The sequence below is a fragment of the Schistocerca gregaria genome, chromosome X (assembly GCF_023897955.1).
Source record: "Schistocerca gregaria isolate iqSchGreg1 chromosome X, iqSchGreg1.2, whole genome shotgun sequence".
In the NCBI taxonomy this organism is placed as follows: Eukaryota; Metazoa; Arthropoda; class Insecta; order Orthoptera; family Acrididae; genus Schistocerca; species Schistocerca gregaria.
The window spans coordinates 578,829,795-578,846,682 of record NC_064931.1 but is presented as its reverse complement, the minus strand read 5'-3'; the positions used below and the strand labels follow the sequence as shown (position 1 = coordinate 578,846,682).

General features: G+C 42.1%; 1 protein-coding gene across 1 annotated transcript in view; it reads left to right on the top strand.

Annotated features, from left to right (window-relative positions):
• Nucleotides 1-10,027, top strand: part of LOC126298043 (uncharacterized) — a 30,494-nt gene extending 20,467 nt beyond the window's left edge. Inside the window, exon 3 of the mRNA XM_049989363.1 lies at nucleotides 9,242-10,027. Coding sequence (XP_049845320.1) covers nucleotides 9,242-9,695 — 454 coding nt within the window. The 3' untranslated portion in view covers nucleotides 9,696-10,027. The remainder of the gene's footprint in view (nucleotides 1-9,241) is intronic.
• Nucleotides 10,028-16,888: the final 6,861 nt, after the last annotated feature.

Sequence of the window (16,888 nt, the reverse complement as noted above, 5' to 3'; positions counted from 1 at the left end):
GAGGTTAGCTTTGTTGTCGAATTAACAAACCTGTTTTGAATGTGTGTCTACTTTTTATTCGATGACCAGTTTTAAGCACAGACAGAAAGAGTAGTGATGGGGATCTTTTTGTCACCTGTTCTTGCCAGTCAAAAAGTTTTCGATTATGTTGAGTCACAGTAATGCAGTACTGTTTAAAAAAGTAAATCATCATTTGACTATGTATTACTATATTTATCTTTTGTACTATCTAGATTTCGGCTTTTATGCCCTTCTAAAATAAAATGCTTAAAGTTATTGGACCATTATTATGTCATATCTATTAAGGCAGTCCAGAGTAGTCTTGTTTATCTGCTTTGGACTGCTTTAACAGGTATAATATAATAATGGTCCGACATCTTTTAGCACTGTACTTGAGAATGGCATAAAAGCCGAAATCTAGATAGTACAAAAGATGAAAATAGTAATGCACAGTCAAATAGCGGTTTACTCTTCTAAACAGTATTGTCAGTCTGTTTATGGAAGATTTCCAGAAAAGTGCCTTAGAGTCGGCGCCACTGAAGCCTGCGTCTTTTTCAGATATGTAGGCGATAATTTTGTTGTTGGGCCTCATACAACTAAAAATTTAAATGACTTTTTGGAATACCTGAATTCAATTCACCCGTATATTCGCTTCATGATGGAGGTAGGAAAGGATGGCTGCCTTCCCTTTCTTGGTATATTGGTGGGGAGGAAGGTTAATGGTACGTTCGGACATGCCGTTTATTGGAAGCCACCTCACACTGATTTATATTTTCAAACTAATTATTGTCACCACCCGGCTCAGCATGACGTGGAATTGACTATCTTGGGTTCTAGTGGCCACGCCATCTCAGAACCTGAAAGTTTGTCAGCTGAGTTATCTCACTTCACAGTCTCATTTTGTCTGAATGGTTACAGTCAAAGGCAGATGAGACACACGTGAATTGGCTGAGTGTTAAAAATGACAAGGTGGCATGAAAGTCTATGGTATTTTTACGTTACGCAGGTGGCATTTCCAACAGGTTTGATCGTATTTTGCGAAAACATGAAGCGAAACGTGTTCATCGACCACCATTTAAGATTGGGATTCTTTTAGTATCCGTAAACTATAATCTCGGTTTGCGTAAGGCTGAGCCGACCGTTGTAGCGGAGCGGCTCTAAGCGCTTCAGTCCTGAACCGCTCTGATGCTACGGTCCCAGGTTCGAATCCTGCCTCTGGCATGGATGTGTGTGACGTCCTTTTTGGTTAGTTAGGCTAAAGAAGTTCTAAGCCTAGGGGATTTATGATGTCAGATGTTAAGTCCCATAGTGCTCAGAGGCTGGCGTGTGCCACATAAATTGCATTTGTGGCACGTTGTACATTGGTCAGTCCGTCAGGACCGTGAAGGACTGGTATATTGAGCATGATTTGAAACATGTACACTTGTAATAACGATTGATTGAAATTACGTAACTGACAGTAGCCAGCAACAGATGTGTTAGAATGGGAATGGCATGCGAACGTGTATTTTATCCCTCCGCTTATGAGCTTTGCCCTGTACTGAAAATTTCTGACTGCGAGAATGTTAATTGTCCATAACTTTAAACCTAGCCAAAACTGCATGAATTTACGTAGCACAAAAACTGAATCTGATGCAACACTATTGATTGGGTACGGCCCCGGTAGTAAAGCAAAACTTGATCAATTTGAAAATAATGTCCCCTGTGCTTAATGAATGCTATACGTGAAATAATAAAATTTCTTACCTTAATCTGCGCAATGGCAACGCTCTTCGCACTGTTCTCTGTTAGTGTGTTAAACTGTGTATTTTGCATACAGCTATTGTGTAAGGCTGTTGCTTATCATAATTAAAACGAATATGGCTGAGATAATAACTTCTTCAGCAAAATAGTTTATCATAAATGACATGGATATGGGAACTGATATTGACTTGTGGTAAGTAACAACATGGCAATAACTTTAAAGCTTGTATTTTGACTCTGAAAATTAATAACGCTCACAATTAACACACAATAAACTGATTATACATTAACAATTAGCTTTACAGAATCATTGGATGTGAGTGCCATACATTGTATGCATTTGAGTATTGCTCATCGGTGTTGGATCCGTACCAGATCGGGTTGACGGAGGAGATAGAGAAGATCCAAAGAAGAGCGGCGCGTTTCGTCACAGGGTTATTTGGTAACCGTGTTAGCGTAACGGAGATGTTTAGCAAACTCAAGTGGCAGACTCTGCAAGAGAGGCGCACTGCATCGCGGTGTAGCTTGCTCGCCAGGTTTCGAGCGGGTGCGTTTCTTGATGAGGTATCGAATATATTGCTTCCCCCTACTTATACCTCCCGAGGAGATCACGAATGTAAAATTAGAGAGATTAGAGCGCGCACGGAGGCTTTCAGACAGTCGTTCTTCCCGCGAACCATACGCGACGGGAACAGGAAAGGGAGGTAATGACAGTGGCACGTAAAGTGCCCTCCGCCACACACCGTTTGGTGGCTTGCGGAGTTTAGATGTAGATGTAGATGTAGATGCAGATGTCTCAGTAATCACTTACGATTACGTGCATTGCATTGGTAACAAAACATCTTTCTTTATCTTAATTATTTCCAGTATGGTATCTTGGAAATAAAACATCATTACTGCCCATAGAGAGTACCTATATATCCAACACACATCAGCTACAACACGTCTTTACCCTTGAGAGTCCTTCATACATTTCGCTATCTGAAGTTACTCTATACCTTGCCCGTAACACCTTGAATCAGCGATCGCTGTAGAACAGCGACGCTATTATACAATCGATACTACATTTGACCATCTCTGATTCAATATAAAGTTTTCTTATAAAATTTTATCCTGTGTATACACCTTTCAAAGTGTCACGCACGATTATAACAGCTCAGCAAATCTACTGCTGCAAAACATTGTCTTGGTACCGGACATCCTATGGAAAATGGCAACGCAGAGAATCTGGCATGCACTTCCAGCTATTGGTACAATGTAATTAAAGATTTGAATTCTGCTTGGAATCTTGCTTTCTTCCTGTTCAAATAACAGAGGGACACAGTTAACGCTACCTCACCCGTTGGTAGTTAATATTCACTTTCGATAACATCTGCCGTTGGTCATCTTTGGTTGTGCTACGGCACAAGTGTTTACGGTTTGTGTGTGTGTGTGTGTGTGTGTGTGTGTGTGTGTGTGTGTGTGTTTTCTCTTTCGGCATATGCCCCGTGTACTGAGATTTTAAATTTGCTTGCACACGGCTCTCACATTGCATTTGTGCCTTGAAAATGACGGGTTGTGCAACTGTCAAAATGTTCGATGGTTGTCGAAGTTACTATCCTAGGATAAATCCTCGTGAAGGAGGTTTATCGCTGCATTCCTCAGACCTGTTATGAAGTGGAGTGGCAAGTGCGTATCTGTATCGTGTAGATGACTATAGCGAGTACTTGTGTAATGTAATATTGCTTGAGTGTGGAGTGAAAGGAAGGGAGAGAATGTAACTCGAAGCAGGGATATGCTACAGAAGAGATGATACATGTCTCGAATAATACGAAGTATACCGATGAAGTCATCGTCTCATTTCGACAAATGGATCAAACACTCAGCCACATAACCCAACTCACAGGAGACTGCGAACGCGTTTTTAAGTACTTTGGCGCACTGACGCAGATTTAAACGCTGACCCTCTCCTCATCTTCCCAAAAAAAAAGTCCGATAATGGACATTTATTCTGTCACACCAGCTAATTTTGGGTCGTCCATCGCCACTCTAGAATGTGTTTGCCATATCGACACTACAATCAGCTTCTACACAACAATAAAAAAAATAATTGCTTTGTAGACTGCTCTGTATTTGAAATATAAAACTCTCATCTACATTAGGGTTCCAGATGCCCCAATGATCGTCAAATGACTGTTCTTCATAGTGGAGATTAGAATCAAACACCGCTTTCTGTCACAATTATATTTTTCGAAGTTTCTATGTACAATGAATCGTCATGCCATTAATTGCAACTCCAGGTACTACACCAGGTACGTGCTGGCGATTGCCCTGATTAGACGTTAACGATTAATGCCGAGTACGTTGACTGTATTCTCAATTTTGCCAATTAACATTTGAAACTGGCACTGTTTCAACTGTGATCTTTCATGAGCACAAGGGATGCGTAAAACTTGAAGTTGGTTTGAACACAACATTGTTATGGAATACATGTAAGTATAGTATAGGCGCCCTCAATCCGGAGGTTGTTGGGAGCATTATAGTGCTGTACCAGATGTATCTCTGTTGGTGGTGGTATGATTCGCCTCCCTGCGATCTTCGAAGAGACTTGTCTAGCCAGTCGAACGAACACCTAAAGTTTAACGCGAGTATCAAAGTACGGTGCAACTCAGTGTTTCTCACATACAAAAATCACTTCCAGAGATGACAGAAGGATAAACGACCAAAAAAAATCCTAGGACTGGCAAGTTACTGAATAGGAGACTTTTTAATAGATAGTCGAAATAGGTAGGCACACGGAACACGTTATCTACTAGAAATAGCATGTATTTCTTACCCAGAGAATCAGCCATTAATGAGACACCAACAATAATTTAAGGTGAATATGAACACCGGCTTATTCACATTCGTAGAGCATTATCGGAGGTGAAACCCGTATTTAAATCCAGCTGGAACATGAACTGAAACTTTAATCTGTGAGTTTTACATGTGGATTCTAAGTACAAGTAGGAACAGCCAGACCTTGTTTATTAAAATGACACCGTTACTGTATACAAAGTGTTAGGTCCATCTTCAGACGGTTGTTAATATTTAACTCGATCCATTTCAGTAGTTCTGACCATATAACGTCTATTTTCAGTTGTGGTGAAATTGTGTTAGGTTAGTGATGCCCTACAGCAACACGATATTGTAAGAGGACTATTTTATTTTCATTTCCACAAAACAACATAATTAGCTTTGTAACTGCTAAGTGCGGCCGGCCTTTGTGGCCGGGCGGTTCTAGGCGCTTCAGTCTGGAACCGCGCGATCACTACGGTCGCAAGTTCGAACCCTGCCTCGAGCATGGATGTGTGTGATGTCCTTAGGTTGGTTAGATTTATGTAGTTCTAAGTGCTAGGGGACTGATGACCTCAGATGTTAAGTCCCATAGTGCTTAGAGCCACTTTTTTTTTGCTACGTGCATAAAAAATCCTGCTTTGTTTTTGTGGACCCTATGTTTGCTGTTGGTGAGCTTCACATAACGCGGAAACATAAGCTCATTTCATATTTAAGACTTCCATTCACTGTAAAGCACACCTCAGTTCTGATGAAATTTGACAGACAGAAAATAGTGCCATAGAATACGTATATTGGAGATGTTACAACATCGACATAATTTTTATAGAAATTTGTTGTCCGTGACAGGATTTACAATAAAATAAAATAAGAATTCCTGGATCGCTGAAGAAACTTACTGCGACTATGCTGCAACTCGTGAATTGACATAAGTATCGCCACAAGGAATTGTTGTTATATAAACCTTCTTTAAGCAACTTGCGTTGAAGTAACTTTTCTTGATAATATAAATATTTGACAGTGTTTGGTTGTTGGTATTACTAACAGTAAGAATTAACCTGTATTTTCCACAGCTATGGCTCCATTATGTCAGTTTTGGACAAAATAATCTTTGAAGTCCTAATCTGGTACAACCACTTCACTACAGAGCCTCACGTTCCGTACGATATCTGATCAAGTTATATGTATACAATGCTAGAAGGACGTTGCAGGCGCGATGATGTTGAGCGCATAGCGCTGTCTCTCGCAAGCTAGCAGGAGAGAAAAGCTCAGGGGTCTGCAACACGATCAGTTAAGGTATAGTATGCATAAAAAGTCAACCTGGAGGACTACAGATCACCAAAGCGTCACTGGTTAATTTCTGGGATCTAATGGTGTAGTAGAGGCGCTCACAACCAATAAGTGAAAACTGAACATGTTAAGTTTCAAAAACCGTAGGGAGAAGGGTAGAGTGGAGGGAATCGATCCGCGAAGCCAGCAGCCATCAGACTGTACTCTCACCGTGATTTCCTTATTGTGGCAATAACTCCACTGAAGACCTTGACGGTCCGGTGCGAAGTACGGTAAACTGGTTTTCGTACTGTCAGTCACACATCACACAGACATTGTAATCGTCAAATTACATCTTTTTCCAGATCATGTTCCTTGTCACTTCCATACTACTGTAATCCAAAACTTCTGAAAACTGTATGTGAGCCATACATTTTTGGAAATACAGTGTCGAAAACAAAATGAAACACACTTAAAGACAAGGTCATTTTATTGACAAGTTATGTGACCGAAAGCTCATCATTGTAGGAGTAGTATATGATAACAAACTCAGACCGAATGAAACACTCATGTCACAGTAAGGGGAGATCGAACTGTCGCATCAGTACACAGATATCCCACTCAGGCGGCAACGCAGACGTATATTCTCACAATGACAAAGGTGTCGAACAGCATCTTGCGATAGATTGTCCTAAGTTTTTTTCACCTTTAGTTCCATTTATGCAGTGGTTCCTGTAGGCTATGGTGAACGAATAAGTTCCAGCTTCACCTATACGTGTTCAATAGTAGAGAGATCTGCTTATCTTGCTGGCTAGGCAGTAGTTGTGTAGTACGAAAAGCATATAGCGTCTCAGCATCCGTATTTGGACGTGCGTTGTCCAGCTGATAAAGCGCAGCACCATCACGTCGAAGAAATGGCAGGAGCAAGGTGATAACCTGTGCAGTGTAATGGTCCTGCGAAACATCAAATGTTACTAGACGTTCTAAATGATAGCCCCCATAACATGAAGCCCAGGGCGAGACCTGTCTGTCATGGGTGAATGCATTCTGAAATAGACCGCTCACTTGGTTTACGTCGTACTCGTGTACGTCCATCATCCACATACAGACAGAACTTACGCTCATCACTCTAGTCGACAGAGCGCCATTCCACACTCTAGTGGACTCTTTGACGACACCAGAGTAGGTATGCTTGGCAGTGTCGTGATATCAGTTGTTGCCTGGCCAGAAGCAAGCGTGCCAGCCGGAGTGGCCGAGCGGTTCTAGGTGCTACAGTCTGGAACCGCGCGACCGCTGCGGTCGCAGGTTCGAATCCTGCCTCGGGCGTGGATGTTTGTGATGCCCTTAGGTTAGTTAGGTTTAAGTACTTCCAAGTTCTAGGGGACTGATGACCACAGCAGTTAAGTTCCATAGTGCTCAGAGCCATTTGAACCATTTGAACCAGAAGCACGCGTGATTTTAGTCTTGGTGCCAGCACACCATCTCTGATGGTGAGATCGGAGATCGTGTGCTGGCACCAAGACTAAGATCACGCGTGCTTCTGACCAGGCAACAACTGACATCACGACCCTGCCAAGCATGACACAGCAGGTACAACATGTGCCCAGATTCCACCACGTGACGTTAAACTGTACCATACGGTATCATAACTTACTTGTCACAACTACTACCTGTGAAAAAATGTATTATATATGTGAAAAAAAGTTCCACTGTCGCTTTCACTGTGAACAATACCGGCGTTATTTACACTACTGGCGATTAAAATTGCCACACCACGAAGATGACGTGCTACAGACGCGAAATTTAACAGACAGGGAGAAGATGCTGTGATATGCAAATGATTAGGTTTTCAGAGCATTCACACAAGGTTGGCGCCGGTGGCGACACCTACAACGTGCTGACATGAGGAAAGTTTCCAACCGATTTCTCATACACGAACGGCAGTTGACCGATGTTGCGTGGTGAAACATTGTTGTGATGCCTCGTGTAAGGAGCAGAAATGCGTACGATCACGTTTCCGCCTTTGATAAAGGTCGGATTTTAGCCTGTCGCGATTACGGTTTATCGTATCGCGACATTGCTGCTCGCGTTGGTCGAAATCCGGTGACTGTTAGCAGAATACGGAATCGGTGGGTTCAGGAGGGTAAAACGGAACGCTGTGCTGGTTCTCAACAGCCTCGTATCATTAGCAGTCGAGATGACAGGCGTCTTATCCGCATGGCTGTAACGGATCGTGCAGCCACGTCTCGATCCCTGTGTCAACAGATGGGGACGTTTGCAAGACAACAACCATGTGCACGAACAGTTAGACGACGATTGCAGCAGCACGGACTATCAGCTCGGAGACCGTGATTGCGGTTACCTTTGACGCTGCATCACAGACAGGACCGCCTGCGATTGTGTACTCGACGACGAACCTGGGTGCAAGAATGGCAAACGTCATTTTTTCGGATGAATCCAGGTTCTGTTTACAGCATCATGATGGTCGCATCCGTGTTTGGCGACATCGTGGTGAACGCACATTGGAAGCGTGTATTCGTCGTCGCCATACTGGCGTATCACCGGGCGTAATGGTATGGGGTGGCATTGGTTACACGTCTCAGTCACCTCTTGTTCGCACTGATGGCACTTTGAGCAGTGGACGTTACATTTCAGATGTCTTACGACCCGTGGCTCCACCCTTCATTCGGTTCTTGCGATACCCTACATTTCAGCAGGACAATGCACGACCGCATGTTGCAGGTCCTCTACGGGCGTTTCTGGATACAGAAAATGTTCGACTGTTGCCTTGGCCAGCACATTCTCCAGATCTCTCACCAATTACAAACGTCTGGTCAATGGTGGCCGAGCAACTGGCTCATCACAATACGCCAGTCACTACTCTTGATGAACTGTGGTATTGTGTTGGACCTGCATGGGCAGATGTACCTGTACACGCCATCCAAACTCTGTTTGACTCAATGCTCAGGCGTATCAAGGCCGTTATTACGGCCTGAGGTGGTTGTTCTGGGTACTGGTTTCTCAGGATCTATGCACCCAAATTGCGTGAAAATATAGTCGCATGTCAGTTCTAGTATAATATATTTGTCCAATGAATACCCATTTATCATCTGCATTTCTTCTTGGTGTAGTAATTTTAATGACCAGTAGTGTAGTTTGTTATAATGCTTCATTCAAAATTAAAAAACCTCATTGAATGACTTGAAGTTATTGCATTTCCAGTCCTCGATGTACTGTCGGAGGAATGATTTAATACAGAAATAAAACGGACATGAATAAAGAGCAATTCACGATGAGAAAATGCATGGAAACAAATGTGGGTAAAAATCAAGGGGTCTGGTGTGTAATAAAAGCGATCGGCCATATTTTGTTATATAATATTAACTCCATAAAAACACCCATTACTTTCTTTCAGGGAGCACATTCAGCAGCACCTCGGACGTCCACAGCCTCAAGGATTTTCACAGGGGCAAGGGACACAGCGGCAGCCACAGAATCAGCCGGATACGCTGACACAAAGGCCAGATACTCAGCGTCAACGACAGAACCAGCCGGATTCACAAACGCAGCCTCAGTCTCAACCTCAACCTCAAGATCTGCCGAACGCACGTTCGCGGACACCAGTCACCCAGACCGAAATCCGAAAACAACCTGAAATAGGGTCACAGGCAGAAGACAATCAGTCGCAAGTGCAGAACCAGCTGGAAGCTGATCGGCAGTACCAGGTGTGGCTACAGAACCAGTTCTTCGCTCGACGTCCGCAGCAGTGGTCGGCACAGAATCAGCCCGGCATACAGACACAAATTGCTCAGGAGCCACTCCGGTGGCGGGATCGCCCTGGTACCAAGACCATTTACAGGCGACAGTAGCGACTGGTACTGTCCACTTTCCTCATTTTATTCCACATTATTGAAACACAAGTCCTACCGGAACGAGTAAGAATCTTGACAGCAATATAAGATACTTTATTTACTTTCTGTACCAAAATAGTTAGAAACGTGCCATTATTGTGAAAATGTTGACAATTCACCTTAATATAGTTGTTAATAAAGATACTAATAGAATTAGGTTGGTGTTTACAGTTTCCCTAAATTGCTTGATGTGAACTTGAGGATGGTTACTTAAGTATGACATCCCCACCCTTGGCCAATGTGAGTTTGTACTGTAACACGTGTAATAAATATGTCAACGGTATATGAAACTCCACTCTTTCTTCTCACTCTTACACTGACTTCGTCAGTAAGCTTATGATGGACAGATCATTAAACAGTCACCATAACTGTACACGATTGAATCTGCGAGAGTGTTACAGACCTGATTTTTATACCTCTAAAGTATCTTGGCCTTTCTTCTTTGGTCGTCCTCCTGTGACTGTTGGATTTGCTGGACAGCTGTTAAATAACACACACAAATCTACACACATTGTCTATCTCCTCATATTATTTGTCAGCTGGCAAAATTTCGATGTTCAGTTTGTATTCAGGAATTTTGACAGTAAGTGTATCACAGGTCACTACTTCACACCATCTAAAAACGGATTAAAAGAGTTTTTTTGCACTTTAACTACCGACAACTGACTGATAACACAGTGGGTATGCTTAACGTATGGTCTGCACTGATTGAATGTTTATTTGTCACTGACTGACTTAGTACCTTTACATTATGATAGCTGAATACCATTTGACTAATGACATAATGACTATACTGTCTGAGTAGCAAATTGCATCATGTTCACTCCCGGGCACTGACTGATTATGGCTTGGCAACACTTATTTACAGGCGCACGTACTACAGAAAATTATGGACTGTCAAAATACTGGACTATTACGTTTTAGTTATTAACATAAAACACGTATAACTAGCAAATAACAAAATTATCAGTACCATTTTATGGTACAGCCATTTAATGTGGAGGGCGCCTCCCAAAATTCACAAGTCCTACGCAAACCCTAGAATTCCGCACAGAAACTCTGGTTTTGGAGTAAGCTTTGAATATGTTTGATGAAACCACAATCTTTTGTTATACTGTAGATCGTCTGTGACAGTCCACAGTGACTGACAAATTCAAAAGCAGCCGTCAGGCCTATAAAAGCTACTCCTCTAATTTTTCGTCTTTCAAAGTCATCCTCAATAAGTTATGTGAGATTGAGGACCTGAGACATACTGCATTTTCCCGGTCTGAAACATGTTTGTTCTTGTATTGAACTGGCTCTACAAAATGAATCAAGCGATTTAGCAGCATTCACTTGTGGGGCGGCGGGTGGAATAATTGTTAATATTCCTATTATTTATTTAATGCTGTTGTTTGCCATTCTCAACACTGGCTCTCTAACTACAACATTGACAATCAGAAAGTGATTAGCAAACCGTATGCCTGTAATTAGAATTCCTAGTGCCCACTTCATCTGAGAAATACATTTATAGCTACAGCTTATAGCTCTGAGGAATTAGGAAATTGTCTGGGATTCATAATCAAAAACCATTCTCTCTAAAATGTTCACTATATTCTGAAATTTGCAGACCGAAAAGAATCCACACAATCCAACTACCAGAGCAGTTCAGAGTCTAATGCGCTGATGGAACTATAACTGTTCAAATTAAATGTTTAAGTGAGTGCTCGCCATAATTTGATGATAATGTTCATCAAACGCCACGCTAATAATGGTAGAATGACTGTCCTGCGGCGGCACGTGACAATACGACATACGCAAACTAAAGATAGATCATTAACGTCATCCCAAAATTAACACTTTACTCGAAAACGATTTCATGGTTACGCGTATCCCGAGTAACTTATTACTGCATCCGAGGCTCTTTATATCAATGATACCGACGCAACGCGACTCCCGGCACAGGTGGTGCGCTAATCAGCGTCTGCAGAGAACTGGGGCCTTCTTTCTTTTCACGCAGCTTTCTTACATATAAAGCCTCGGTGCGGACGGCTAAGGGAAAGCCTGATTAAATCTGCTCTCCCGACTAGCCGCTGGGCTAGTAATGCACCACTTTAAGTTATCGAATAAATCATTGCTTCCTTTGCTGATGGCCGATGAAGCTCTCAATTTAAATGTGCAATCATCACATAGGTAAGTAATCATAATAAAAGTCTGACGTGACTAAGTCAAATATTTTGGGCGAGATAATTAACTTAATTACACTACACGCAGTAGACGAGCTCTGAACGTGCCTTTTGGATATACGCTGTCGCTATAGTTTTATAGTTATTCAGTTGAAACTTCTCACATTTTTATGATTATAGCGGATCTCTCTTCTACTTAAACATCCTAGCTTTATTTATTCGCCTTCTTAATCCATCTCGCTTCCTTAATTTCTAAGACAAAAACCAGAAAATCATGAATTTCAACTAAAATTTTAATTTGTGAGATCCAGAATACTGTTTCTACTAAATTATTATGCAAAAGGAATCTAAATATAATTTTTTAAGTTTCTAGCTCTTTTCTGTTGCGCCAATGATTTTTACAGAAAAACATCCAAATTTCGAAAATGGTTAAAGTTATTGAACTGATATCCAACACATATTGATTTCGTATTACTCCTGACATGCTAGAAACGTTTCAGGTTATTTACTTCATTTTAAAGTATTGCGCAATATTTATGACGTCAGAGCTAGTTACAGCGGACTAGGCTGACACACAATGGAAAGACTGATGTGAATTTTATAAGGCGTGAGTATGCTGCTTCCCTACACACTCAAAGATACTGAGCAGATGGCACAAGAAGGATATTGGCCTGTAGGTTTATGGCTCAGATGACAGTTTTCCGAGATTTAAGATACGGATTACACAAGATTCTCTCCATATTATGGGAAATTATAGGCTTTTATACAGTTGCTGAAAAGTGCTAAAATCCACTGTCTCGCTTGACCACCAAATTGTTTGATCTGCTCCATTCTGATGCCATATACCTCTGCTGATTTGCCGGCTTTACAGCTGTTTCTGGCTGCATTCAATTCTACTCTGCAAAAAGGCTGTAAAAGTTTGCTAGTCTACTTCTTCTGCCGGTACAAGTTTGCAATCTGACTTATGTATTCGATACTCCATTTTACCGCTGTTTGCAGATTGGCGAGCAATTTGTTTAGCTGTTACATTTTCATGTTCCTTTGTAGTTGTTGTGTCACAGCTCAGACCTTTAAGAAGCCTCCAGGCTTTGTTACTACTATTGCTCAGATATATGTCCTCCATCCATGTATATCAAGCATTTTCTTTGTTCTTGGACATCGCTGTTAATAACTCTCCTACGGCCTGCAAGGTGTCATCTCTAAAAGGACCATTACTGAAGAGATCAAGATAGTTTTCCAAACTTTGCTGTGTTTCTGAAGGAGTGAAGCTGATTGCTGCACATGATACCGCTACATAGGTTCCTAGTTTTAGTAATTCAGTTACTGACCCGAACATCAGCACTCCAGAAGAAAGTCTATTATATAGCAGTTAAGCTACCCTTTAAGTCAGCAAATACTGAAATCTGTAGCAGGTCGCTTCAGCTCTTTTAGAAAAAAAATCCACTCGTAGGGGTCACTCAGACAGAATTTGGCAACGTAAATAAAGAGACCGTCAGTCATATAGTCTCCTGGTTGAAAATCTCGAGAAACTTAGGTACACTGCTACTTTCACTGTAAAAATTATGATTCCAAACATTACATCAAAATCATCAAATCGTCACGTCATAATGCGCTTAATAAAACTGTGTGTGTGAATTCCTAAGGGACCAAACTGCTAAGGTTATCGGTCCCTAGTCTTGCACTCTACTTAAACTAAATTATGCTAAGAACAACACACACACCCAGGCCCGGGGGAGGACCCGAACCTCCGGCAGGAGGGGCCACGCAGTTCGTGATATGGCGCCTCAAACCGCGCGGCTGCTCTTAATCCCAAATCATAAGTACACATGCAAACTAAAAAATTGCCAAATATTTCTTTGGTTGGAGCGCGAGCGTTTCGGAACAATACGAGAATTGATAAGAACCTCATAAGTCATCTTGCGAAGAATTTGAGGTATCACGAGGCAGCACGTCGACTGCTCTTTAAAAGTGATGGATGAACTGAAATTGGCTGTGAACAAGCAACAGGTTACTACTATGTGTTTTTTATACTTCAGCAAAGCTTTCGACTTTGTCAGCTTTGGCATTCTACTTGCGAAACTCACAAGTTAAAAATTTTATTCAGATGCACTACAATGTTTCTGCTCGTACCTTACATCCCACCATCAAAGTGTAATAATCGGAGGAACAGGGCGACAATGGAAGGATGAAGTATGAGGGGTCCAGCATGGGTCAGTGCAGGGTCCATTACTTTTCTCATAGTGTGTTGCTGATGTAGCAACTCCTCTCTCCCACTGAAAATATCACTTCTATGCTGATGACCTCCTGTCACAGCATGTGCAAGTCCAAGAAACCTGTAGGCAGCCACTGACTTGATTTATCACAGTGGGAATAGATTATAGGTTTGAAACTTAATCCACCTAATACGTGAGCAACTTTAGTCGCTCACAAAAGGCTTACTACCTTTCAGTTCAGAGAATTACTTCCACACCTAGTCCTAAACGGTACAGAAATAACATTTCTTCCTCTTCAAAGAGCTTGCAGATAATACTGCACTATAAAATTCTCTTTGTACCACGAAGTCAGTCATGTCGTGAAAATAATTTTCTGTAATAGGATCACAACTTTGGAAAGATTTTCACCAAAATCTCAGAGAAACTGCAATCATTTCCAGCATCAAAAGATGGTTAACGTCTTCTATTACAATAGCCATCTCTTCCACATACTGGTCAGCAGCTCACTTCAGATCAGCAACCCACCCTCACCTGCCCTCCCCCTCGTGAGCATTTGCTGCAGCCTTGGTCGATCCATGGTGGTTGACCTTGGTCTAGTCTTCACGACAACCAGTATCCTGAATCATAGTCGGCTGTGTCGTAGTACACGACGGCGTATCTTCGAGAGTGCTGTGGTGCTAGCCGTATTCGGTCGTTGCAAAACGTCTTGGCACTCAATGCCGTCCTCGGCTTGCCTCCGTCGGCAGCACAGCACGTGGCTGTGGCAGTAATCTGCTGCAGCATCACAACTCGCTGACGTGCTGCAGCGACGTCTCAACTCTCTGGCGAGGCGTCAGCAGTCCGTGGCACGTGCGTCCACAGCCTGCTGCTGACCGCAGCTCTGACGACATTTACATCTTTATAAACTTTGCTCAAGCAATAAATGTCATTACGTATAACGCTGTATCACTGACGCATACATGCTTGCACTGGTCCACATGCCTTCACTCTACACTCGACGTCCTGATCACAACGCGACCTCAGCGCTCTGACGACGCAACGTTGGTGCCAGGGAGTGGCTGGGTCCCAGCAGCAAAGTGACTGGCGCCACTGAGGTTGGAATGTACGCAACATATAAACGAAGAGAGTAAACAAATATTAAAATCTGCTCTGTAGTGTTCTCACTATATATAAACTTAAGTGTTTCAAGTAAAGAACACACAGAAAATGAACATTTGTGGCTTTCTATTGGAGTCTCTGCCAACTCACATATGGGATGATGCCCATCGTTGTGCTACTGCAGGGACGCAAGCTACCATCCAACTGAAGGATCTGCCAACTGTAGCTCGCTCTTCAAATAAAAACAAACGCTTGTCATGATACAAACAACGGCACTATAGTAGCGGAAATCAGTATAAAGGCAGGGTTCCTACGAAAGGAATATACAATGCCTGAAGCATACACGTATCTAATTTATTATGAAAGTAGTGGGTACATATAAAACATAAAGAAACATGACGGAATAACATAGTTTTTTCATAACACGAGTAACAAAATATGGCTTTTGGATTTCCTTGATGGAGGCACTCACTGTCCTGTTGTGTTATTGTAATGTCAGTACTTTGACCAACCTCCTTTCTTTCTAATTACCTCAATATCCTCCTCAGCATTGATTTTGTTAGGACTTGTACCTCTTGCAGTGAATTTGTCACCCGCTCTTCTCGTGTCACTCTTTTCACCTCATATACGGCCTCAGATTGCCTTCCATTGCGATAAACACGCCTTGCAGTTATTCAAATGGATCTAAGCACTATGGGACTTAACATCTAAGGTCATTAGTCCCATAGGCTTAGAGCTACTTAAACCTAACTAACCTAAGGACATCGCATACATCCATGCCCGAGGCAGGATTCGAACCTGCGACCGTAGCAGCAGCGCGGTTCCAGACTGGAGCGCCTAGAACCACTCGGTCACAGCGGACGGCATTGCAGGTATTCCCCAAAAGGTTTCCCACACTCTTCAAATCCGGGTTATTTGTAGTCCAGAGAAAGACATCGATATCTTCATCTTCAGACCACTATTTGGTTGCAGCAGAAACATGCACAGATGCATCACAATATTGAAACATTAGACGTTCGTCACATAGTTCCTCATACATTGTAATCAATTCTGTCTCTAGCATCTCAGTGTACATGTTAGAGTTCACTTTATTGTTCGGCTAAACAGTGCGTGATTTATCTTTAGCGTAGAAAATTGCCTAAATCGTAATACTTCCACCGTAGAAATTTCTACTCCTTCTGACCTGTGCTCTGTTCTCAGATCATGCCAAGATTGTTGAAATCTGTCTGACGCTTCTAAGTTAAAATTCTTCTCATCGCTGAAGATCACTTTATGCCATTCTGAAGTCCATGATATAGGTTTTTCAGTAAATTCTAATCTAGTCTGTTTACGTTTGGGTGTTAGGGCAGATCTCTGCAGCCGTTTCTTGCGTGCAACAAGTTTGTCCTTTGAAAAATCCGTCGCACACGTCTGACATTTACTGGCAACCGTAAATCAGCAATAAGTTGAGAAGAATTGCGGTTTGTGGCGTTTGCTTTACGCAAAATAAACCATTTCATTGCTTCAGATAATGTTCACATATTTTCCATACTGTCCATATTTTGTCTCCAAACCAACTAAATTATCAATCACTGCACTTGAACAGTTTAATTTCTTGGCGATTTGACGTCTGGAGAGTCCAATTTCCTTGTACGCACCTATTTATGCTGTTTCATCATATGATGCCGCGTGGCAT